The sequence below is a fragment of the Zosterops lateralis genome, assembly GCF_965231275.1.
Source record: "Zosterops lateralis genome assembly, chromosome: 7".
NCBI lineage: Eukaryota > Metazoa > Chordata > Aves > Passeriformes > Zosteropidae > Zosterops > Zosterops lateralis.
Genome location: NC_139767.1, coordinates 6669072 through 6691969, shown reverse-complemented (window position 1 = coordinate 6691969; position 22898 = coordinate 6669072). Strand labels below are relative to the sequence as shown.

Here is a 22898-nt window from a genome sequence, read left to right as displayed (position 1 = left end):
TGAGCTGCATCATAAAACTCACAAACGCTCATTTCAGCCTTTAATTTAGCTGAGGAGTTCAAACCAACTACCGCTGTACTAACCAACCGTGGGCAGCTAAATGCCAGATCTAATCTTAAATCCCTGTGAGAAAACTTCCTGCTCAAACACTGCTGTGATTAAGGAAAATGCCACCTGCCCTCCTGGGTGAGCTACCAGACACCTGTGGGGCCAAACCTTACCTTAGTTCCTGCTTTCATGGGATTTCCCAGGTCACAAACCACCATGCGAGTCTGATTCTCTGTTTTGAAAGCACATGACAGTCTGGCTAGAGCCTGCAATAAACCACAAAGAAACAATAAGGAATGTCATTCTTTACATCTGAACACCTGGAGGAAAGTCTGGAGAGAAGTCCTATTAATTTCAATATAATTTCTCAGCCATAACACAGTCAAGTATTAAAATGAAATAAAATCTGAGTATGGAAATCTCCAAGGAGACAAAAGTTTTTGATACAAGACAGATTTGTTTTCAAGGTTATGAAAGAGAGGGCTTTGAAAAAACTGATCACTTTTTCAGTAGGTTTTGGCCTAAGACTGAAATAATAGAAATGACTACATATTTCTACAGCAGCACCTGAAATATGACTCCTCAAAAACAGCTGGAATTTTACCTCGTTGTTCCGAACAACTCCAATGAAATCTGCTTGGGGTGGGACAACGACAAACAGTTCTGCTTCATAGGCTCCCTCCCCCTGGTTCTGAGCACTGACAATGAGGGTCAAGGGATTGTCATCACCAATATAGATCTGCTTCTGATCACTACAAAAAAAAAGGGTAAAAATGAGCTCTGAATTTGAGTTTTAAATTGTATTGAAGTGGCTGAACTGAGAGAAACAAGAGATATTCTGAAATTTCACAAAGACATTGGAGAAATCTGGAGGCAGTACCTTTTCTTCAGGAGTGTCAGGAGAGCTCTAAGGTACTTTTAAAAAACCCTATGTGTGTAATCACAAATGGAGCAAGTATTACTTGTTCTTTTGTAAGAATCTTTCCTATAAAATGCACCACAAAACAGAAAAAACCCACAGACACCTTTTTCTCACAAGGAACAAACAATTACGAGCAGCTAAATCCCTGTGTACAGTTTGAATTACAGGCCCACTTTGCAGAGGTACAAGCATATATTTGTAACAAAACTCAAAGAAAGGCTCAACTACCCAGAACAGAGCCAAGACCTCTGCAAAACCTCTGGTTCCAGATACAAAGAGCCTATCTTTGCAAACAATGTATTTTCATTTCACCAACTGTAAGCAAACATCAAGGTATCTGCACTGATGTAAGATGTTACTGAAGTGTCTGCATGAATTAGAGCTTGTGATGTGTCCTATCTACACACAATGTGCATATGCTCTAATGCATTAAAAAACAGATTATGAGATAATACAGTAAGAGAGGTTTTAGGCCACGCCAAGTACAAAAAGCTCAGACTCATGAATGAATTACCACTGAAAACTTGTCTCATTTTTTTCCAGGTTTGATAAAAGAGACTATCAATACCAACAATTTTTTTTTTTTTCATACATGTGACAAAAGAGCCCTACTCCTCCCCTTGCTGGATGAAATCCCTCTTCATGTGTCTACCTAATATTAAACAACAGAACAGAGATTACAATGACATCTAGCTGTGGTTTATTCTCACTGTACATGTCCAGCTTAGCAAATAAATAAATAAATATGGCCTACTTGTAGTGGAGGCTGGGGTGGGAGTGGGAGTGGTGCATTACATGCTAAAAACATTAGGTTACAAGGCAGAAAATAGGTTTTCATTAAAGCATATAGGCCTGAGTTTAGATCATATACAATGAGGAGTCCTACTTATTCAACACATCCCTTAAACAAAAATACTACTAGCTACTGAATTTTAGACTTCAAGTTGGGAAATTGCTTTTCCTTGTTGTCCTTTTGTCATGTATTTACCTTTCTACTGACACCTCCAGCTTTGGTTTGCAGATATTATCTTCCCCACAATCCAGCAGAATATGGGCCTATGCAAAAAATCAAACACATAGTGTTGTAATAATTCCTTCATCTGTTCTAACATACATTTTCAATAAAATTGCTTCACCACCACATAAAAAAAATTCTACACAGCTGGTTATGAAATGTTTTCATTTCATTAGTCTCAGAAGGGAAAAAAATGAGTTTTTATATGTGGGGACACTGTGCCAATTGCAATTCTAGGATGGATGTTTACACTTTAACCATCTTTGTGTACTTTCAATAATCTTGTCATATTAAGTTGCATCTTCACTATCCTCTTTACAAATGAGTATAAAAATTTTTAAAAAGGGCAGAAATAGAAAAACTATGTCTATTACCTTTAGAGAACTATAGGGAAAAACATAATGTACATAGAGTAGCATAGCATGAGAAGGGATGAAACACTCCAAGCCTTCAATATTAACACTTCCAGTGCTGCTGTAACTGATTTTCTCCCTAAGATAAACCAAAGTATGTTGTGAGTTCTCTCATCACAGGCTGTGGAAGCAGTGTACCTGTCTGCTCATATTAGCAGGGGTGAACTGGTTGAGGATAGGGTGCAATCCTGTTGCATCGGCAGCTGTTCTGTAATCCAGACGATATTCCATAAAAATAGTGATGGGAGTTAGCTTGTCTCTGAACTCAGACTCATCCTGAGGAAACCAAAGATTTGAATCACAATTAAAATGTATTTAATTTTAATTGAGAGGCATTAAACAGCATTAAACCTCTTTTCAAAGTAGAAAATCTCTTGTCAGTAAACCTGCACAATTTTAGCAGTAATATGCCTGTTTAACAAATGAAAAACTGGAGAACACAGAAATATTAAGTCATGGAAATCCAGTAATAAGGGGCCTAACAGCAACACAGCTCTGCTCCTTCCTGTCAGACCAACCTCAGTCTGCTTCTAAGATCCCTCAGAGATACTCATCTTTGGACTCACAATTTTTTCTTCCTAAATTTTTTTCTTGGCGCTTGGAAGTTGCTGACTTTGATGTTGTTCATTTGAAATCATTCTGTTTATCAAATGTTGATCCTGCCTTTCAGAGGACTTACAAACCATATCTTAGCTTTACTTTAGCCACAGATTTGCTCAGTGTAAACTCTGAGAGTAATGAAAACTACTGACTCCAGCACAGCTCACTTCAGGATCTTATTTCAGAACATGTCTTCTGTGGGCAGAAACTTATTGATTACCTATAGTTTTAAACTGGTTCTGCACCTCATTTATGATCATTTCATATAGGTCATGTGTCATTACTCTCTTTGAAAATGGGCTAAATCTTTGCTAACCCTGAGATCTGAGATGTCTAATTCCATATATAACCCACTCACAAATGTCAGGACAAAGAAAGTATTACCCGCCCTCAGTGAATCCTTAATGATTGCTAGCATTTTTATTTGGTGTGGGGTTTGTTTTTGTTGGTTTTTTTTTTTTGGGGGGGGGGGGTTGAGGGGTTTTTTTGGGGTTTTTTTGGGGTTTTTTTAGTGGGAAGGAAGTATTGTTTATATTTGATTTATAAGTGCTCAGAGATAAATCTGAGCTGCACAGAACTTACATAGCTGCACACAGTGTTTCTTCTACTTATTTAAACTCTTTAATTGTGTGAGCATCTGTTCGCATTTGTGGGGATGAAAACAGAAAGACTGAGAAAAAGCAAACTTAGTATTTCAGCTTTCTCCATCTCTTCTGCTATTTGCTTATTTTGGTTTGTCAGCTGCAGGTCTGTATTTTTCTTCAATTTTTAGCCTCCAAAGTAGATGGGACAACCTCTGCTTATTGACTTTCATGTTCCTTGGAAATTGTAACTAATTTGATGCCTGGATGACTTACCCAAGAAGTTCAGAACAAAGTTCTGAATTGAATTTCCAACGCATTTAAGGACCAGGACCTTGGCCACAATAAGATTTATCGTTCATCCTGCGACAGCAGCCGTAATTTGGGACAGACTTATGGTTTTAGTAATTTCAGGTCTATCCACTGAAAATGAAGTTTCTCTAGTATTTTTTTCTTGGTTTGGTTTTTTTTTTAACACCTAATACAATGAACTTATAATAGACAACGCACCAAAACTTATTTGCCTTAAAACATTAATGGCTACTTACCCTCAAGAAAGCGTCAAGTTCCTCACAGTTCATTTTGCCCCCCTTTGTAATTGTCATGTTCTTGGAGTGGCTGGGCTGTTTGCTGTGGAGGAAGAGAGCTCTCCTGATAGCTCCTTTCTGCTTCAGTTTATCCAACAGCAGCTCCACCTGGAAATCTGGCCAAGCCAAAGGGGTTGGGTCAGGGATATTTCATTCCATTAAATGCAACACAGATTGCCCTCAGAAATGGAGCTGAGCGCTGATTTCAACTACAATGAAAACCTAGTGCTTGCCCCTCTTAAACTTCCAGTCCTTTCCATGTAAAATCTGTCACTACATTAGCTCTCAAGCACTGCTGCTGTCCTAAATTGGATTCTGCTTTTTCCTTGAACACTGGAAATATGTAAGAACACAGATATGTTTATAATTTATAACTGCTATAGAGCTGCAAGAAACAAAGTTAGAATTTTTTCCCCTAGAAAATTTAAGGCAATCTTGCACATAATACTTGCATTTTTAAATACTATTGCTAATCTAATTACTTGAAATATTTGATATAGATAGTGAAACTTAAAATACATAACAGATATGCATATGAGCCTTCCCAGATCACACCACCTCTGTATGTGCCACAGAAAATAAGGAAAAGATTTTACAATCAGTAGACAAAACCTGATTGCAGCAGGCTGCTTGCCACACTACAAAATCTCTTGGAGCTTTTAAAACTTGAAAACTTCTTTGAAACAATCTTTTCCTGATTCTGACCCAAGAATCTGATGAAAAAATGTCAGTGATGTCAATCAGAAAGTCATGATCTCAACAGGATGTGACAAGTCCCCTGTGACTTGTCTGTATCTCTCAGGCCTAAGGATGCACATACTTGAATACTCTTGTCTAAAACTCCCCTCAATGACAGTTACCATAAATTCTGTAAAACACAAAGGGCTTTCTTTCCATGACTAGTTAACCACATAGTTGAACATATATTTAAACTCTTAGGTATGGTCAAATGATTTCTATACTACAACAGCCAAAAATACCTGCTGAAGAGCCCCATAGATGTACATGCCACCCAAGTGGCAGCAGTGTGCTGCAAAGGCACCCAGCTGTTTGTCATGAAAATAGAGATCAGTGCTCGTGTCTGCAAACAATACAAGACTTCCAATTTTTAAATGAGCAGAACTTACTGAGTGAGTTCGGGAGCTTTCCTTTGCCATCCGCTTTTAAGCAGAACTTGACTTTGAAGCTGTTTGAGAAGGGAAAAAAAATAATTTCACACACTTTTTCCCTCATTTTCTTCTAAAATTCCTCGCTATTTATTTCTGTTCAGATGTATTCTCTTTTTGAGACTCTAGCTCATTCCCAAAAGCTATTTTCTACTGATGGAAGAGAAACTATAATCTATTAGTAAGTAGACAGAATTGCAGGCAATGCAAAGCTTTGAAGTCTTGATTCATCTAGGGACAATCACCTGTGGACTGAAATGTTTATTTCTGTAATCAAATGGGTCTTATTTTTAAAGCTATCATAGTGACCCTGAAAAGAAAGTTAGCAGTAGGAAGGGAAACCAATGGGTTTGGATAATATCCTGGGAACCAGAAGCAAGATCAGTTTACAGAGCAGATCACTGCCCAAGTGCGTATGTACATAAGTGGGTAAAAACACTGCAAATACTCTGTGATGTGCTGACATCTTGGGAAGACCCTCCTCTGCTCAGCAGGGACAACTGGCAGTCTCTGCAGGTTTGGGAGTCAATCTGGCATCTACTAGAGACAGTGCTAGTCCTCCAACTTCTGTCAGAGAGTTCTTATGTTGTTTCGTCTGCTCTTTCAGAAAAATCTGTGTTTGTCTCTTTTCTTCAATTAACTGACTAGTCTTCCTGAGACCTTTCAAAATTGGAAGCTTACAAAATTAAAACCCAAGAAGACCCTCCCCTCAAAGGAAAATATAGATACTCTTCTTACCAAGAAACTTTTATATCTCCCAGGGAACAGGCTTTGTTTTCTGGGTTTAGAATGGTTGGATTAACTTCCAGGGCAGCATTTACTCTAATAACTGGCCTAGCCCTGCAAAAAAAACATCCTCTTGAAGAGCATTCAACACCATGTTTGACAATGTGCAATATACATCAAACTGTGCAATATACACAAACACAGAATATTTAGTGAAATCACAAGAAAAACAAATAACCAGTGACTAGATGAAGCTTTTCTGTGCCCTTTCACTTCCATCAGCCACAACATGGACAACTGTGTAAAGAGGAAGTCCTCTCTATTTATAGCACAGACCAATATATTCTCCCAAAATGAGCAAGCTGGGATGAGAATATTTGGATTGCAGCTGCTGTGTCAGAATCTAGAAAACTGTCACTCAGAAAGCCTTGAAGACAGCTTGCTTATGTTTTCTCCTGACTACTTATTATTGAGAAAGATGAATTTTAGACAGCAGATAGGTTTACTCAGTAAAGAAAGTAGTACAGTGTTTTTTAACCTCCAGAGGTTTTGGACAGCAGATTTTCAGACTTCCCTGACCCTGCTTTCTTTTGTAGCTGCAGAACTCCACTGAGCTTTCATACAGGTACAAGCACAGAGGGATCCTTACCTGTACAGAACAGCTGTGTCAACACCAAAGGCTCCAACAATCAAGTCTAGAAAGAGAGGAGACACATTACATATTACAACTTGCTTTTTGAAATAAGCTGTTTCTCAAGAGGTAAGACTGCTATTGAGTTATTGTAAAGTGCCATTTGGAGCAGAGGACCTGGATATCCATTTTTGTCCACATCTGTGGCTCCTTTCAGCGAGTACCCAAAGCTGGGGGGCATAGTGCGAGCAGCCCACTGCCCTTCCAGGATCTGGGATGGGATGGTATTCAAACCATTGGCTCCTCCATTGTAGATGTACACAAGTCCTCTCTTGTCCTCTCCACCATATGGTGCAGCAACTGCAATATCTAAAACCAAAAGAAGAATCATCAACATCTGCAGACACAAACTAGAACATATTTGTGCTTACATCAGTCAATAATTTCTGATATTACAGTTTCAAGGTGTGTCAGTAGGGAGGAAGTGCAACCAACCTTTAAAATGCTCAGCAACATTTGTTTGTTTATTGCTCCTTTTATTTGTTCTTTCTGTTATTATTGGATGCTGTTTGTTCTAGAAAGTATAAATGTTTAACAAGAACATGTTGTAGCCTTTTATGGGGAGAAGAAGGAGAGAAATAGTGCTACAAACACTTGTGCACTTTAGCGACTGACTTGCAGTAAAATCATACGGATTTGGAGTGCTTTTGAGCTTTTTATTAAAACAAGCAGTTAGTCACTGTGGGTGCCAAACCACAAAACTAAGTGTGACTCTCTTTCCATTTCATTTACACGCTCATGTTCCTCCAAAGGGTGGGACATGTTAATAATTCTGGAAAATTTAAATCATCCTAAACCAATGGTAAATATTAAAATCCAGTCTATCCCAGTCATGGCTTGGCAGCATGCTTTATGGAGAACCTCCAGTTACTGCAGTTATTCTATCTCTTAATTTTAAAAGTACTCTTAATGATTAATAAACAGTAAGAAAGAAAATGCTAATTAGACTATCTGTAAGGACAGCTTTAGAAGTGTACACATGATCTAATTTCAACATTTCCACAGACAGTTCAAGGACCAAGCATGAAACACTACCTGGAATAATTCCTTCCTCTTTTCTGAAATTTGGGGAAGTTTGACGAAAAGAATAAGGACTCAAAAGTTTACAGTTTTGTATTTTTGACTTATTTACAAACTTCATGAAGACAGTAAAAATTCTTATCTTGCACCATGCTGTGATGGAAGGCATTTTAATTAACACTTCCAAAAATGAGGCAGAGCAATAAAACCCCAAACAAACAGACGAAGTAACAGCAAAGCAATTTAAATTTCAAATGTTAAGTATGGTGGAAGCAAAAAATGTTTGGGATAATCTTATTGAGTGACTGGAATTTGGGCTATCAGCTGTCCAATGTCTTCTGTAAATAGTTACAGAATATTGCATCTTCACACTGATTCTACATCCAATTAGCAACTAAAAAGGTCCCTTCCAATTTCAACTACTGAATTTATGACTTCATAAAAAATAAATTAGAGCTACCTGGGAATTTGCAGTAACCATCTAGTGTAATTTTTGATCTCACAGAAAATAGTTAGCTTGCAAGCAGAATGGAAAAATGAAGATTTTTGGCAGAACTCAAATTCCCACTTTAGGCAACACTGGAGTTTAATGGGAATTAAAAAGTGTTCTCCCTAGAAATCTCCATTCTAACATTATATGCTTCTTGTCTGCTTTGTTGCTCTTCATTCCTATCAGAAGGTAACAAGAAGCTCAGGCAAGGGGTTTGAGAGTCCTCAGCTCCAGTTGTGTCAGACTCAAACCTCTCTTCCTATTACTCACTCAAGACACTCAGCACTTTGTACATCTGGCTGTGGCTGCTATGCAGTATTTCCACCAAACTCAAAACCTTTTTTATATGAACATTTTTAACTAGCAGTCTGAAACAAAAACCTTCTTTTCTGTCATCACTGTGTTTCTAGAGAGTGAAATGGTCTTAAAACAATGAAAAGAGGAAAATGATATTGAAGACATCCTAACAGGTCCCAGTGGAAAGTCAGGTAATTTATTGAAGTTTCTATTGTGGTCATGACTCAGAAAGCAATCAAGCGGTGAGTGTAGGAGCTAAGCAGTCCATGCTGTTGTTTCAAGGGTATAGTCTCTGCTCGATGCATCCATGGAACTCCTGTTAGCATTCCTGGGAGTAGCATACAAGCATCGAAAGGAGTCTAGACCTCAGCGTCCCACACTCGCTCAGGGCTACAGCGCTGAGGGTTTGTGTGCAGAATCCACACTCTCTGTGCTGCCTGGGCTCCCTCTACAACCAGGAGATCCTGACCAGGAATCCAGATCCTACCATTGAAGCCATCCTGATCCAGGTCCCCCAGGGGCGCGATGGAGCTGCCAAATCTGGCGAAGATCTCGAAGCCGTTCAGCTTGGCCGTGTGGAACCCTCCCGAGGCTCGCTGCAGGCAGATGGTCACCTGGCCCACCTCCTGAAGCTTCCCATCTGAGCTTCGATCCATGAAAAGAGGGGCTCCAATAAACAGGTCTGTGTAACTGGACCAAAAAAGGACAGAGCTCTTCAGCAGCAGCATGAAAATTCATTCTCTTCAGCACCTGTTAACTCAGCACTGAAGTCAACACTCAGATGAAAGTTAACTATCTCTAAATTCAATTGAAGGCAAATATTTATGGACAAAGTAAGCACAGATATACAAAAATTTAATGGGCTTTAAGCACGTGAATATACACACTTATTTATGTAGACAAAAAACCAAACCTACAAATGTTAAAACAAATGTGGAGTGTTAGCAAAAGAGCTGTGCAGATGTGTTAAACCAGCAGAAATCTAGATTGTGGGAAAGACTTTTTAACAAAAGCTATTTTTTTCTTTCCAGAAACAAGCTGGGTGGCATGGGTGAGAAGAGGGAGAAGGGGACACTTACTCGTCCCCATCGATATCTGTGGCAGCCACCGAATACCCAAAATAGGCGGCCATCTGGAAAACAAAATTCAAACCAAACCTCTGAGTTGTAGTGATACAAACATAAACAAGTTTACACAAATCTGTACACAAAATACATCAGGGAGATGATAATATATGCCACAAAAGTTTTTTTTTGTTTCTTTATTTTAGTTTCTCTTCCACACTCTGTTAGAAAGTAAACCCATCCGTTACTATTTCCCCTTTCATGATCCAGTCTCTTTCCCAGCTCGCAAAACAGGCAGTACTTCCTTTATTTAAATAAAATAAAAATATCCTCAGACTTCATAAAATTTTGCTTTGGCAATCAAGCCAGTAATATACAGACTATTATCTAGTCCCCTAAACACTGCTGCAACATAGGAAAAGCTTCCTGATCACCCACCACACTCAGCCAAGCCACGCACCTGCTCTCCAGTGAAGTTGTACATGGAAGACATGTTTTTCCCATTGTAAATGGACACCTGCACATGAAGAAATACACATTACAGCATACCAGCAATAGTCACTTTTTTTATTTATTGTAAAGTTTAATGTTTCAAATATTTTTACCATGCCCAGAGTTCTTGCTGCCCGTGGGACTCCTGATACAAAGTCTGAAACATAAAGCAAGACACAGATAACAGTCAGGTCCCAAAGCACAGTGACTTTGCTGAACAGAGCAGCTCATTCCTAGCACTTGATGCATTTCCCCGTGCACTGTACCATGGATTTGAAAGATCTGCCCAGCCTATTAAAAGGATGTTCTTACTGAAGCAAGGGGCTCACCTTCAATGCCATCCCCATTGAAGTCTCCAACGGCCACTGAATAACCTGCAGAGACAAGGTGAGGCTTTAAAAACCTTATTAAACCTTTCATCACTCTTTACACTTTTCATAGGTGTCTCTGTGCACAGTTCTCCTCATCTTAAAATGCACTGGTATAAATACTGCCTCGAAGCAGCTTGGACTATGAAGAGCTCCATGAATGGCTATAATTCATCCAGCAATTTGAGATCAGAAGATGAAAATTTTAAAATTATCATCTTGGGAATTGTCCTGGTATATCCTTGCTTTTTTCCTGAGCCTGGTTAGACATACAGGAAGCAAGATGATGATTTCCCACTCCTCATTGTTTTTCTTCCAAAACATAATTCTTTAATATAATATATTTATTTTGTTTTGGTAGGTTATTTTGAAATAGCTGTTTTTAAATAACAAACAAACACCTATGTGACTAACCTGTCATATAAAAATCATACTTTTGCCATTCCCATATTCAGCCTGAATCACAGAGCACAGAAAATCATGAAAATATTTCCATTTATTTTGTCATCAGGTGCTTTTTGAGTCAAGCCTATGGCAAAATAACTACAATAATAATTACAATTCCATCATATATAAATGACTGCATTTTCAGGAATTTGTTATCTGTTAGATGTTGACTTATTAGTTGTATGATTTAGATGTAAGCATCAATAGTGCCAGGGAGTGTTCCAGGCAGAGGTTTCTCATTTCTCACCACGTACCCAAGTAGCTGTCATCAAAAGCAGCACTGGCAGGTCTGGTTGCTAACTGGTCATCATACTTGGTGCTGTAGACTTTGGAGTCATACTTTTCCACAATTTCTGTCACTCTATCAGAAATAAGCTGGCCTAAAGAGAGAGAAAACAGCTTAAAAGCAACAGCAGAATTTGTGAACTTATTCACTGAAGTGGCTCTTTTACAGAATTCTGCCCTCAAAAGCAGTAGATCTTCCACAAAACCCACTGGAAAAGGACCAACTGCAGCAGTGCCAGGAAGGACACAAGTGAAAATATGGATCCTACTGCAGCAAAAACCTGTGCGCATATTGAATCACAGGTACACACAGGGTTCTCACTGCAAACAGAGGCCAATCCTGCAATAAGGCAGGACTTAAAAAGCAGTGCTGAGATATCATGTGCAGAACTGAGCCTTTTGGGTGCCTCTTGCTCAATTACCACAACAGAAGAGCCTGTTTTGGCAGACAAAAAGCCAATAAAATGAACAAAAATGAGATGAGCACAGTGTACTGCCATGTTCTCCATTTTCACTTCATCAGCCACTAGGTGGTGACTCCATTACATTCCTTTTTCTTTGAGTTTAAATGAAAAGTTGATTCACCAAAAATCCCCATTTAGAATGGCACTCACTTCACATGCACATATTCATACGTGTGTGAAGTGAAGAGAAAACTCCTCCTCCAGTATCTCAGGATGTGGAATAAAAGTTAAGGATGAAAAATCTCATTTTCAGGAGTTTTCTTTTCAGAGCCAAGTGGGTTTTTTTGGTTGTAGTAGAAGAAAATAAAGTTGTTTTGGCAGATGAAGTGTCCCTTTTGCCAAAAAGCAATGAAATGAATGCAGCAACCTAATTCATATTGTATCTGCAGTTTAGCTTCAATCATTCAATTTTGTTCATAATTTAAAACAGAGGACTGGAACAGGCCTCCTGTGCTGTTGCACCTACAATGTAGTCTGGCTTGATACAGAAAATCTATTAATAAATGTTAGAAGTTACAATAACAAGCAGGCAACAGAGTTTGGCAGCTGTGTCCTGATTACAGCAGCATCCTCCTTTGAACAGAGCTGCAGTTAAAGGCTGAAAAATCCTGCAAACAATCACCAACTGAATCCCACGTGAGCAAAGTACACAGGTAATGCCAGGTGGAGGTGAAATGTGCCCCACGGCACAAACCAAGTAATACAAATGCAAAACATCTTTGTTGTCAGAGGAAAACTATGAAATTCTCTTCAGAGGGGATATTTCTCACTGAAAATGCACACTTTGTGTGGGTGTCAAATTATAAAACATGCAGACAGCAAACAAAATACACTAAAGGAAACTTATCCTGCTGATGAAAATAAATTCCATGTTCCAGGGAAAATGCCTTTGTAATGATCATGGAATTATTTAAAACACAAAGGACATCTACATGTCCTTTATTACTACAGTCTTTATCAGTGGTTGCCCTGATTATTCAGGAGATATTCTTAAGGACAAAGGAACATTTCTATCAGTTTTCTTACTGACAAAGACTGACAGCAGCTGGAAGAGTGTGGATCAAAGTGACTAGGAGGATAAAGAGAAAAATCATAAAGGTCAACTTCTTTGGGGCTTAAATGATATATCTCACCTTGCCAATAAAAACTTCCAGGTCCTCCAAGCAGCACCCTGTCCCCCTTGGAAGGGAATAAAAAAAGGAAGCGAGAAAGAAAAATTAAAAACACATGAAGCATATCTAAATCCAGATAGCACATCCTCTGTTTGTGGGAAGAAATCCCAAGCATGTGCATCACTGTAGCTCTGCTGACCACCACACATTTTCCTTTTTGAAGGAGCGATGAATAAGAAATGCATCCTGTAAAATGCTAACCAAAAATCTTCAGTGACTATTTCACCCATTTAGAATTCTTGGCAGAATTCTGTTTTTATTGTAACAGACCCTTCTTCCCCCATAAATGTATGGCAACAGGAATACAATTAGGAGAAAACTTAGAGAGTGTTACATCATGTTTTTAGGTCAGTACACAAAACAGTGTCATCTTCTGCCTCTGCCATTTTCTGTAACTTATCCTTAGAAAAGCTTAATTCAGAATAACTGTGATGTAATTCCCTCACTCCATATTTCTTGGCACAATTGCAATTCACAAACCATTTTATGAAACTTTAACCACATTAGCTGTCCCAGGGTTGGGAATTTGCTCTGTAAGTATTGAATTAGGCCATAGGCTTTGCTGCATAATTAAGCCACTTATTCAGGTTTTAATCCTAAAAACTCCTATATTCACCACTCAGAAAAATCTAGGTCAGACATTTGGAGATACACTCTGGCTTGCCCACTCTGAGGTTTTGGATTAGAGCCCAAAGTTGGTTTTAACTGGGCCTGGAATCTGCTCAGTGACCCTGAGGGTGTGTGCAAAGTAACCCAAACACTCACAGTCCTATCCTGCACTTGGCAGTTTTCTCTGGAGGAAAACCAAGAGTAGCCTTGGGCAATGAGTGACAGGACATGACCTCATCCTGAGATGTGAGAACCCAAAAAAGGAGCCACATCACAAACAGGGTCTTAACACGTCCTGACTCTGCTCAACAATTTCACTGGACAATATAAAACACCACAGTACGTCCTCAGATCTGTGCACAGTTTTACTGCGTTTGGATTTCAAAAGTAATTGTGAATTTGAAAAAAAACAAAAGAACTAGAACAGGCAGGGAGAACACAGAAGTAGAAGAAACACAAGTCAGTAAAAAGCCCCTGTACTTCTGCTAGCTGAGGAGAAAATCAAACATGATTCACAAGCACATTGTTTACCAGTTCCCTGAGTTGTTATTCCTCAAGAAGTAACACTAGCTGTGCACCAACCCCATGTCTCAAAAATGCTGATTATTACAGCTGAATTCACTTGAGGACCAGCTGCAGCAGAGGGGTATGGCAGGAACCTGGGGAAGCAGATTATTTGTTCAGGACATGGCTCCTACAAGAGGTGAAAGTGTGCTGCTGTGAAGATGTAGGAAGAAACAGGTTTATAAAAGCTCTTTGAGTGGTTTCAAGTTATTTTTTGGTTTATTTATAAATTTTGTTTGGTTGTGGGTTCGCTCTCAGCCAGGAACAGTAACATTTGGTTTCATAATAGCTGTGCTTCTAAGTGCTCTGTATCAGGAGTGTTTGCCAACTTGCAGCTGTCTGCTGACCCACAGAAATGACAAAAAAAATCACATACCTTTGTAAAGTCAATGCTAAAGCCACCTTGACAAAACCCCTGTCCATCTGCATCGATTGTTGCTACCAAAGGAAAAAAGGATAGAAAAGAGAGAGGAGAAAAATAAATAAACAAAGTATTATCAATACTCAATCAGTTGATTCTGCGGATACTTTTCAAACCATCTTCCTATGTAAACTTCCACTCCTAAACTTGAACCTTGGAACACTTTTCTCCTTAATCAGTGTTTTCTTTTTATCAACAACTCCCAACCAAATGTTGTAACAACTTTAGGGCTGGCCTAATAGACATGTAACAACATCAGCACATGTTCTAGCCTAGCACAGTCAAAGCAATCAGCAATCCCATATTCCTTCGTATTTAATCTTCAAAAGTCTTCGGGGAAATATATTTGCAATTTCTATACAAGAAATAAGATATCTGGAAAACAGGGGATAAGTTTCTCTTTTGGTATGGAAAAGAAAGCTGAATTGGCTTAAAACAAAAAGAGCATAGCTGGCTGAAAAATACCTCCATAGTGACACTCATTCCAGCAAGAATTATTATGGCTGAATCAATTTTAGGATTATACAGCTTTAGAGCAGAAACGCTGGGAGCTCCTTAACTGAAAGTGTGACTGCTTAACTAGCATGATTTAGTTTAATATTTACTTTTTTAATTTCTTGTTCCGCTGGACCAGGGTGGATTTTATTCCTGCTGTTCACAAATGATTTTCAGCAAATAAAAAGTCAATCCTAACTTCAACATTTAAGTTTTAGGTTATAAACCTCTGAATAATCTATCAGCCCAACTAGAGGAAATAAATGCAAAGCATTTGGAAAACAAGATTCCAAATATCCAACAGTTAATATAATTTAAACAATGCATCACTACATGCGCATGTGCACAGGGACATCAGAACCTATTTTTGTAAAACCTTGTCTTCTAAAATGAGCTTGCACATTAATGTGCTTGAATAATGATAAAACACTTGAGATTCATAAAAATTCTAGAGTTGGTCTTTGAAAAAGCACTTGCTACATAATTTTGCTTCAGTGATTACTACAAGAATTGGTCCCTTCAACAACAGAAGTCCTCAATTCCAACGATACTTGGACCTAAGATTTTCCTCTGGCTTACAGCAGAGGAAACAAGGCCTGAATCATGAACCTCAGCTGGAGGAGGATTCAGATGTCTGGGTCTGGTTTTTAAGTTTTGTTTTAATTGCTATATACATGGAAGGGAGAAATAGCTATAAAACCTCCTGCTCCAAAATGTACACAAAATGTGACACAATAGGAATTCCAAAGAGAAAAGGAGCATAAGAGCCCTGTACTTACTTGACCTGCAGGGAGCATATTCCACAAATTTTGACCCAGCAAGCAGGTAACAAGTTCCTACAGGTTCTCTCTCTTGTTTTGTTTCTGTTCTCCAGTGGTACAGTGGGGCACAGGCCTAGGGAACAACACACAGCAGTGAGGAAACAAACTCCTCTTCAAAATGCTGGTGGGTATTAAATAATACAACGAAATTCCAATTTTCTACAAAAAGGCAACAAAAAACCCCAAACTGGGAGACGTATCTTGTGTTATTAGAGGAGATTTATACTATCAGCAGTGGGGCAGAATTACCACCAGCTTGTATTTTATAAATAACTAATTTATATTGAGAATTCTAGAAATAATATTTTCTTAAAGCAACAGCTGTGAAGTGTTTATCAAGAATTTATAACACATTTTAACCTCATCAAACTAATTTTATTATATTCCTTAAAACTAGAAAAAATGCTCCTACTTTTGTTTATAAAGTGTTTAGGAAAGCCTAGCTAAGAAATTCTGAAGAAAAGACAATTCATGCTGATTTGTGGGATTTTGTTTAAATTCTAAGTTATCTGGATCTCTTAGAATTTTCTTCCACTTCAGTATCTCAGTACTGATGCATCTGAGTGGCATCAAAGACCTACCAGAATTTTATCATTTTGAGATCTCACAGAGGCTCCAAACCACTGATGAGACTTAAATTCCAGCGGATCATCAGGAGCAAAGTCTCTGTTACCTGCAAAGAAAAGAAAAAAGAAGTATAATTTCACAGGAACCTGTACAGTAAAACTGAAAAAAACCCCAAACTAACTAAACAAACACAAGCCACTGGTTTTGATGCATACTGAGAAAACCAGAAACAGCAACATTGGAGAGTATCACTCTTTGATGAAAACAGGCTTTAAAAAGGATTTATTAGTGTTTTTTATATCAAGGGCCCAAAGCAGCTATTTTTGCACACAGAGCATCGGTACAATTGTGATTAGTTGTAAGAGCTCAAGGTTTATAGCATGTTTGACAGCCACACAGTAAATACCTCATAGTTGAGATATTTGACTTCCAAGCAGATTACAGCACTGCTCAGGAACCAGAGCCAAAGCCTCGTTAGGACCAATGCTTTAAAAAGAAATATTGCCTCGCTTAAATCATGTCAGCTTTGGCTAGAATCAGGAATGAGATCCTTCTCCTGATTCTACCCAGCGGTAACATCTCTATTCTGAGTGTCACTGCAATGCACAAATGAGGGGATTTGTAAACCTAAAAGACATGGGGAGAGGGAGGAGTTAAAGACTGAGTCATTTGCATTTGTCTGTTCCCTGATGCTGGCTGGTAGAAACAAGCAGTATCCCTGCAGGTGTGAATGTGAGAAGTCATAGAATTATTTGGTGTTTCTTGTGTACTTCCATTGGCAAAAGGAGGGAAACTTTGCCAGCGTAATGAGAAATCGATGTAACACTTTGAAAAACATACCTTTTCTAAAAGTTCCCTAAGTGGCTGGTTTATAGAGCCTAAAACTACAGGAATTGTTGAGGCAACAGCCACACATCACTTCCAGAGTGCCAGGGAGATCCCCAAACCCAGCCCTGCTATGAATCAGAGACTGTGGACACTTCAAACAAAACTTGCCTGCTTGTTTTACACCTTGTAAAGAATGTTTTGTCTGCAGAGATTGTGTTACTTCCTTTAGGAAAGTCCCATGAAAAACACAAAAGAGATTTTAATCTGCCGAGTCAGCCAAAACAAGCAAGAATCTGGACTATTTTTCCTCTCAGATTAGAACTACACAGAGACCAATGCCAAGTCCATTACAACACAGAGAACTATTGTGGTTTTTTTTCTAATGTCATCAAAGGCGACAAAAACCCCCACCTCCCTTTGTCACCTCCCCTCCATCTCTTACTGGACTGGTGCTAAAGGTTTGGAGGGCCTGATGATCAGCACATCTGCACAAATTTATGGACACTGAACCATTATACTCTCACCCCAGCACAGGATAAAATGTGCCTTGGAGACCTGCAGGGCACCTTTTAATGGCACAGAAAAACAAAACCAGATCAAGATGTTTTCCAAATAGACAAGTATCTTTGGCACACACAGAACTCCCTGGTTTTATCACCATTTTTTCTGTTCTTTGCCTTTAACAACGAAAATCCAGCCACAGATAGTTTTGCTGAAAGGTATGACTGGGTTCAGATGAAGCTGCCACCCAAAGGGGCAGCAGTTCCCATTTGCTCCTGTCCATGTGTTCATTCCTGCTGCCCATGTCTCTCTGGGCACTCCTGGTCCATGGCCACAACATGAACTACCTAAGAATGAACCCTCCTAAGAAAGTAAGGAACCTCACCAGGATGAGGTTCCAACCCCAGCAACACAAGGCTGGAACAATATCCTTTTTGGCACCAACAGGGATTTAGAAGTGGTTAATTCATCGTTTAACCACACCCAGGGTTACGTAGCCTGGAAAGACAGATTTGGCTTCTGCCCTCTGCTTGTCCAGCTACTCTTGAATACAAAGAAATGTCTCAGCTCTACTTGCCAAGCACAGCTTTAAACAATGTAAAACTTGGGGATAGTTGCAGAGTGGCATTTTATACTTTACTGTTGGATACTTATAGAACGCTGTGTATGTATGGCAAAAATGAAAGCTGGTCCAGCAGTCCCATAGTGTAAAGCAGAATCCTATTGTCCTAGGTACTACAAAGGTGTCTAGGATGCAAACCTCCCATTTAAGTTTGAAACAGCAGACAGGAACAAGAAGGAAGGTTGTGTTGCAATAGCGAGTAAGCAGCCATTCTGCATTACCAAGAACCTGATTTTATCTCAGCTGTTAAGGAAATTAGTTCCTTCAAGTCTGGGCTGAATAACAAGGATAAAAAATACAATAAAAAGCAAACCAAGTATTGGTTACTGGTGCCACCTGCCCATGGTCTATGCTGACTGCACTGGAGAAGGGAGGAGACAGCAGAATAACCAGCACAGGCTGCCAAAACAGTTCCTCTCTGCCTCTTCCCTGTGCACTCTTCAGCTGCCAAGAAGGATCAGTGTCCAGGACAGCATCTTCCTTAGTATTTAGGGGACAAAAATACTTTTCTACAGTATTAAAAAGCCCTGATTCAGCTCTAAATTGAGGATAATATTAGAAATCTCCATGCTTTCTGATACAACCAGAAGCTGGCACATAAAAAACCCCAAATCTCCAAACCGGAAAGCAAATGAACATGACCACAAAGATAATTATGTGCCAAATGTGGTTCATGTGCCAGATGTCATGACTTCAGAAGCCAGCATCATAATTTCTGAAGGCCTGAACAACAAATGAAGAATTCTTACAAAACTCCACCACCCCACAGAAAAATGTGTTCCATTAGGCAATTTGGCAAAATGGATTGGATTTATTTATAGCACACTGCTATTGTGGAAACATATTACAAACATCTCAGTCAAACGGGCCCGTGTCAGTGCAGACACACACAACAAACCAAGATGTGCTACAAGGCTAAGATGCCTTAGATTGAGTTTTTTCTTGTATTCAAAGCTTCTTTAGGCTCTGTAAATGTAAAGCTAAGTGGGGAGGTCTTAGAGAGAGGGCCTTGAGTTCAGCTTAGAAATGGCTAAAACACTGAAAAGTGGATGAGGATAGAAGAGCTAGATCATATAGAAAGTATGTACACTGGAAACACTGACACATGTCTCAGGTAAAAAATTGATACAGGCCAAATCTGATGTTAACTTTCCATTACAGAAGAAAAGTAACCTTTTTTTACCATATTCACTCAAAATTCTCCCCAGGAAAAACTGTGCAAATAGATTATGAGGTTTTCTCTCAGATCCAAAGAGAAACTGATTTTATGGGGAAATCTGGAAAACACCCATTCAACAAAAATCCCCTCACTTTAAACAAGAAACCATTTGAGTTTTTCTTCATGACTGGAAAAACAAACATTCAAACACTTAAATGTGAGCCCTCACTGAAGCAGTTTTAACCACAGTTAAATGCTGAGCTATACCACAAGGTAGATGTGCCATGGAAAGGTACAGGACTGACTTCAGCATTTCTATGTTTTATTACAAAGAGCCTGACTTGATTATTATTTTATCTTAGTATAATTTTTAGCAGTAGCTATATATATATATATATATACACATAAAATTTTTAAAAAACAAAAATAAGCCTTCCCCCTTACCCTTTAAAAAACAGTAACTACCTTAAATGAACCAAACTATTACAGGTAAGATTTAAACATCCAGGGATTTATAAATCCAGACCAATGCTTTGATGTATTATAATCAACCTTAGTACTATAAGGGCTCTTGTAGCCTTTTTGTATTTCTTACAGCCTTTTCTTGTATTTCTAAAATTTCAGAGTATCCCAAAAATACCATACACATGTCTTTAAGCCAATGATGTACATTTTAATCACAGAATGGTTTGGGTTTGAAGGGACCTTAAATGTCATCTGATTCCAACCTCTCTGCCATGGGCAGAGACACCTTCCACTAGACCAGGTTGCTCAGAGCTCCATCCAACCCTGCTGTGAAAAAGCCTTTAAAAAGGCATTCAAACAAATATATCTAGGCAGGACAAACTATATTCTGACTAGATTTAGACAAGAAAACATTCAGAGGTTTTTATACAATACTATTTGTCAGACTAAAGTGCAACTGCTACAGGGACTTGTACTTGATGGGTCATTAATTCCAGGATTATGTCATATGCCCATGGGGTATTATTTCCTATCTGTAAAGGCAGCTTATGGCCTGGTCTTTCCTTTGCTGCTTCTGATTTTAGCACACATCCCACGTTGATTTTACATGACTCTTCTCTTTGAATAGGGAAAAAGGGCTGACATGGCAAGTCAACAGTGCTGTCTCACAAGGTACCTTCCAGGTGGAGGGATGGGATAGTCAGGGCAAAAACAGAATAAAATTAAAAAAAAAAAAAAAAAAAAAAAAAAAAAAAAAAAAAAAAAAAAAAAAAAAGAAAAAAAGGCGTGTTGCTGGTGGACCAATGGAACACTGTATCTTTACTACATTTCATAGGATTTGAATTTATAAATGAAAATTAATGTGGAGAGGTGCTGGGTAGAAATTGCAGAAAAAGAAAATAAATCCATCTTCCAGGTATAATAAAAAAATCGCAGTTTTTTTCAGTGATGGATTTCTTTTAACTATCACCTTTGGATAGCCGGCACCTTCTTTTCCCAAGGTAAACGTTATCAGTTCCAGGAACAAAGGAGTTACTAGGAAAGTCCTGCCCTTGAGTACGTGGATCCCGTTGTAACTTGCAGCGCTCCTGTTTTTATGGTAATGAGCAAACTGAACTAAAACATTTACCCCCATCTTCAGCCAGACCTAGCAGAGGTGATGGTGAGTCAAGAGGCACCGAACTGATGAAACCTGGTTCAGTGTCACCATTCTAAGAGCACTTAAGGAGTTGCGAAACGTAAATAGTCACCCAGTTCACAGACCTCTCTCTGAGGTTAAAATAAACCTCTTTGTGGCTATGCCGATTCAAAGCGAATGAAGTTGCCCCGCTAGGTAAAAGGGAACTATGCAGCTAGCCAAAAGAAAGACAAAGCTATAAAATATGCAAGAGCCGTCTTTTCATAACAGGAGAACTCTGTGCGGTGTAAAGTATCTTTCATCTGTCGTTACAACCAAAATCGGAGCGATTCAGCAGGAGCAAGTGGACAAGAGCTCATCCTCACTTGGAACTCCCCATGCTGGGAGGCAGCCGATGCTTTAGCAATCTCGGCTTAGCCACAGTGTTTTGCAATGACTCAAGGAGAAGGGAATAGAGACCTTCCCACTACTCCCCTTCCCTCTTCTGAGGTATGAATCCCGCGTTTTTCCCCGGGCGGTGCTGGAACAAAAGCATCTTTTCCCTTGCCTAATATAAGTAAGCCGCCTTTTTTTTTTTTTTTTTTTTTTTTTTTTTTTTTTTTTTTTTTTTTTTCCAACTCGTCATAGCCCTGCGATCCAGCCAGATCCACAGAGAGCCAAGAACGTTCACGCAGGAGGCGACCTAATCAGCCAGGCATGAGCAGCTCTGTGCTGTCAGCCCCAACAACAGGCCGGGGAGGCTCCATGGCTCCTGCTCTCCTCTGCATCCCCAGGCACGCTCCAGTTACCGGGCACAGCACAGGGATAATAACCAAACTCCAGGAGCACTGAAGAGATGAGAGGTTTAGCCAGATAAAAATCAATCAGCCGCGCTCCCGATCAATGAATGGTCTTCGCAAGATTTATTGCTTTATTGTTGCCTAAATCAATGGCCTTTGAGATTGAAATTCCCCTGTGGACTCCATGGTGATACCAATAAAGCAATCGGCCAAAAATAAAGCAGCACTTTGCTAAAGCAAGCTATTTTCAAAGAATAACGACCTATCCCACACTTCCTTTACTTTTTAAGTGGAAATGATGGAGTTTTGAACAATTGGCTGTTTTGCACAAACGATCAAAATCTCCAGGAGGGAAATGTAAGCTCATGGCACCCACTCCAGCCATAACTTCATCATCACCAGCAGATCTTACCGGTGCAATGCTACAGCTCAAAGCTGCCCGAGGCAGTTAAAATACCCACTTGGAGCTAAATAGGTCACAGATAGATCCAGCCAGGCCAAACTGGTGCTTTAGGCTTCCAAACAAAGCCTTCTATTGTCTAAAACCACCCACTTGGGGGACAAAGGAAAACAAATCTGCAAACATAAGGAGGAATCAGGAGAGTTCTTACAAGGGTATTTCCTTTGCAAAAGTCTCCTTCTCTTTTAGCGCAAAACAAAATATCCAATCTCCAAAAGAATTGTATCCAAAAGCATTTAAGAACAAACAGTTTCTCTAAAATTACATCGTTGTATCAAAACGTGGGAAGGGGGAAGAGGGGGGACAGTACAACTGTCCCTGATAAAACTTTCTGCACGCAGAGGCCACACTGAATTCTTTCCTCAAAGCAGTAAAAACACACCACACTGAGCTGAAAACATTTGAGATGCTCCTAGTTTCTAGTATTCAACAGCTTCTGTAAGTCTTCCCAGTCTTGAATTTTGAGATCTGCTAGAGAGAATGAAAGCAGTAGGGAGAGCTTTCCCAAGAGAAGGAATGACCATTCAGCCACGCATCCCTGGTTTACCACAGGTCTCAGAAAAGCAAAACAATCCATTGTCTGAACAAGCCAATCTTCCCGGGATAAACACGAAAGCTGCT

The 22898-nt window shown here is 39.2% G+C and overlaps 1 protein-coding gene across 1 annotated transcript in view; it reads right to left on the bottom strand.

The window, feature by feature from the left end:
• The window catches only part of ITGAV (integrin subunit alpha V), a gene marked incomplete at its 5' end in the record, with an annotated part of 45668 nt that overhangs the window by 13121 nt on the left and 9649 nt on the right, over positions 1 to 22898 (bottom strand). The window contains 19 exons of the mRNA XM_083865680.1: positions 222 to 314; positions 653 to 800; positions 1959 to 2026; positions 2537 to 2674; positions 4128 to 4282; positions 5294 to 5352; positions 6071 to 6172; positions 6708 to 6753; positions 6867 to 7058; positions 9044 to 9246; positions 9636 to 9688; positions 10081 to 10137; positions 10226 to 10269; positions 10442 to 10486; positions 11182 to 11307; positions 12810 to 12855; positions 14398 to 14459; positions 15717 to 15831; positions 16340 to 16431. Of these exons, the coding sequence (XP_083721806.1) occupies positions 222 to 314; positions 653 to 800; positions 1959 to 2026; positions 2537 to 2674; positions 4128 to 4282; positions 5294 to 5352; positions 6071 to 6172; positions 6708 to 6753; positions 6867 to 7058; positions 9044 to 9246; positions 9636 to 9688; positions 10081 to 10137; positions 10226 to 10269; positions 10442 to 10486; positions 11182 to 11307; positions 12810 to 12855; positions 14398 to 14459; positions 15717 to 15831; positions 16340 to 16431 (1844 nt within the window). The remainder of the gene's footprint in view (positions 1 to 221; positions 315 to 652; positions 801 to 1958; positions 2027 to 2536; positions 2675 to 4127; positions 4283 to 5293; positions 5353 to 6070; positions 6173 to 6707; positions 6754 to 6866; positions 7059 to 9043; positions 9247 to 9635; positions 9689 to 10080; positions 10138 to 10225; positions 10270 to 10441; positions 10487 to 11181; positions 11308 to 12809; positions 12856 to 14397; positions 14460 to 15716; positions 15832 to 16339; positions 16432 to 22898) is intronic.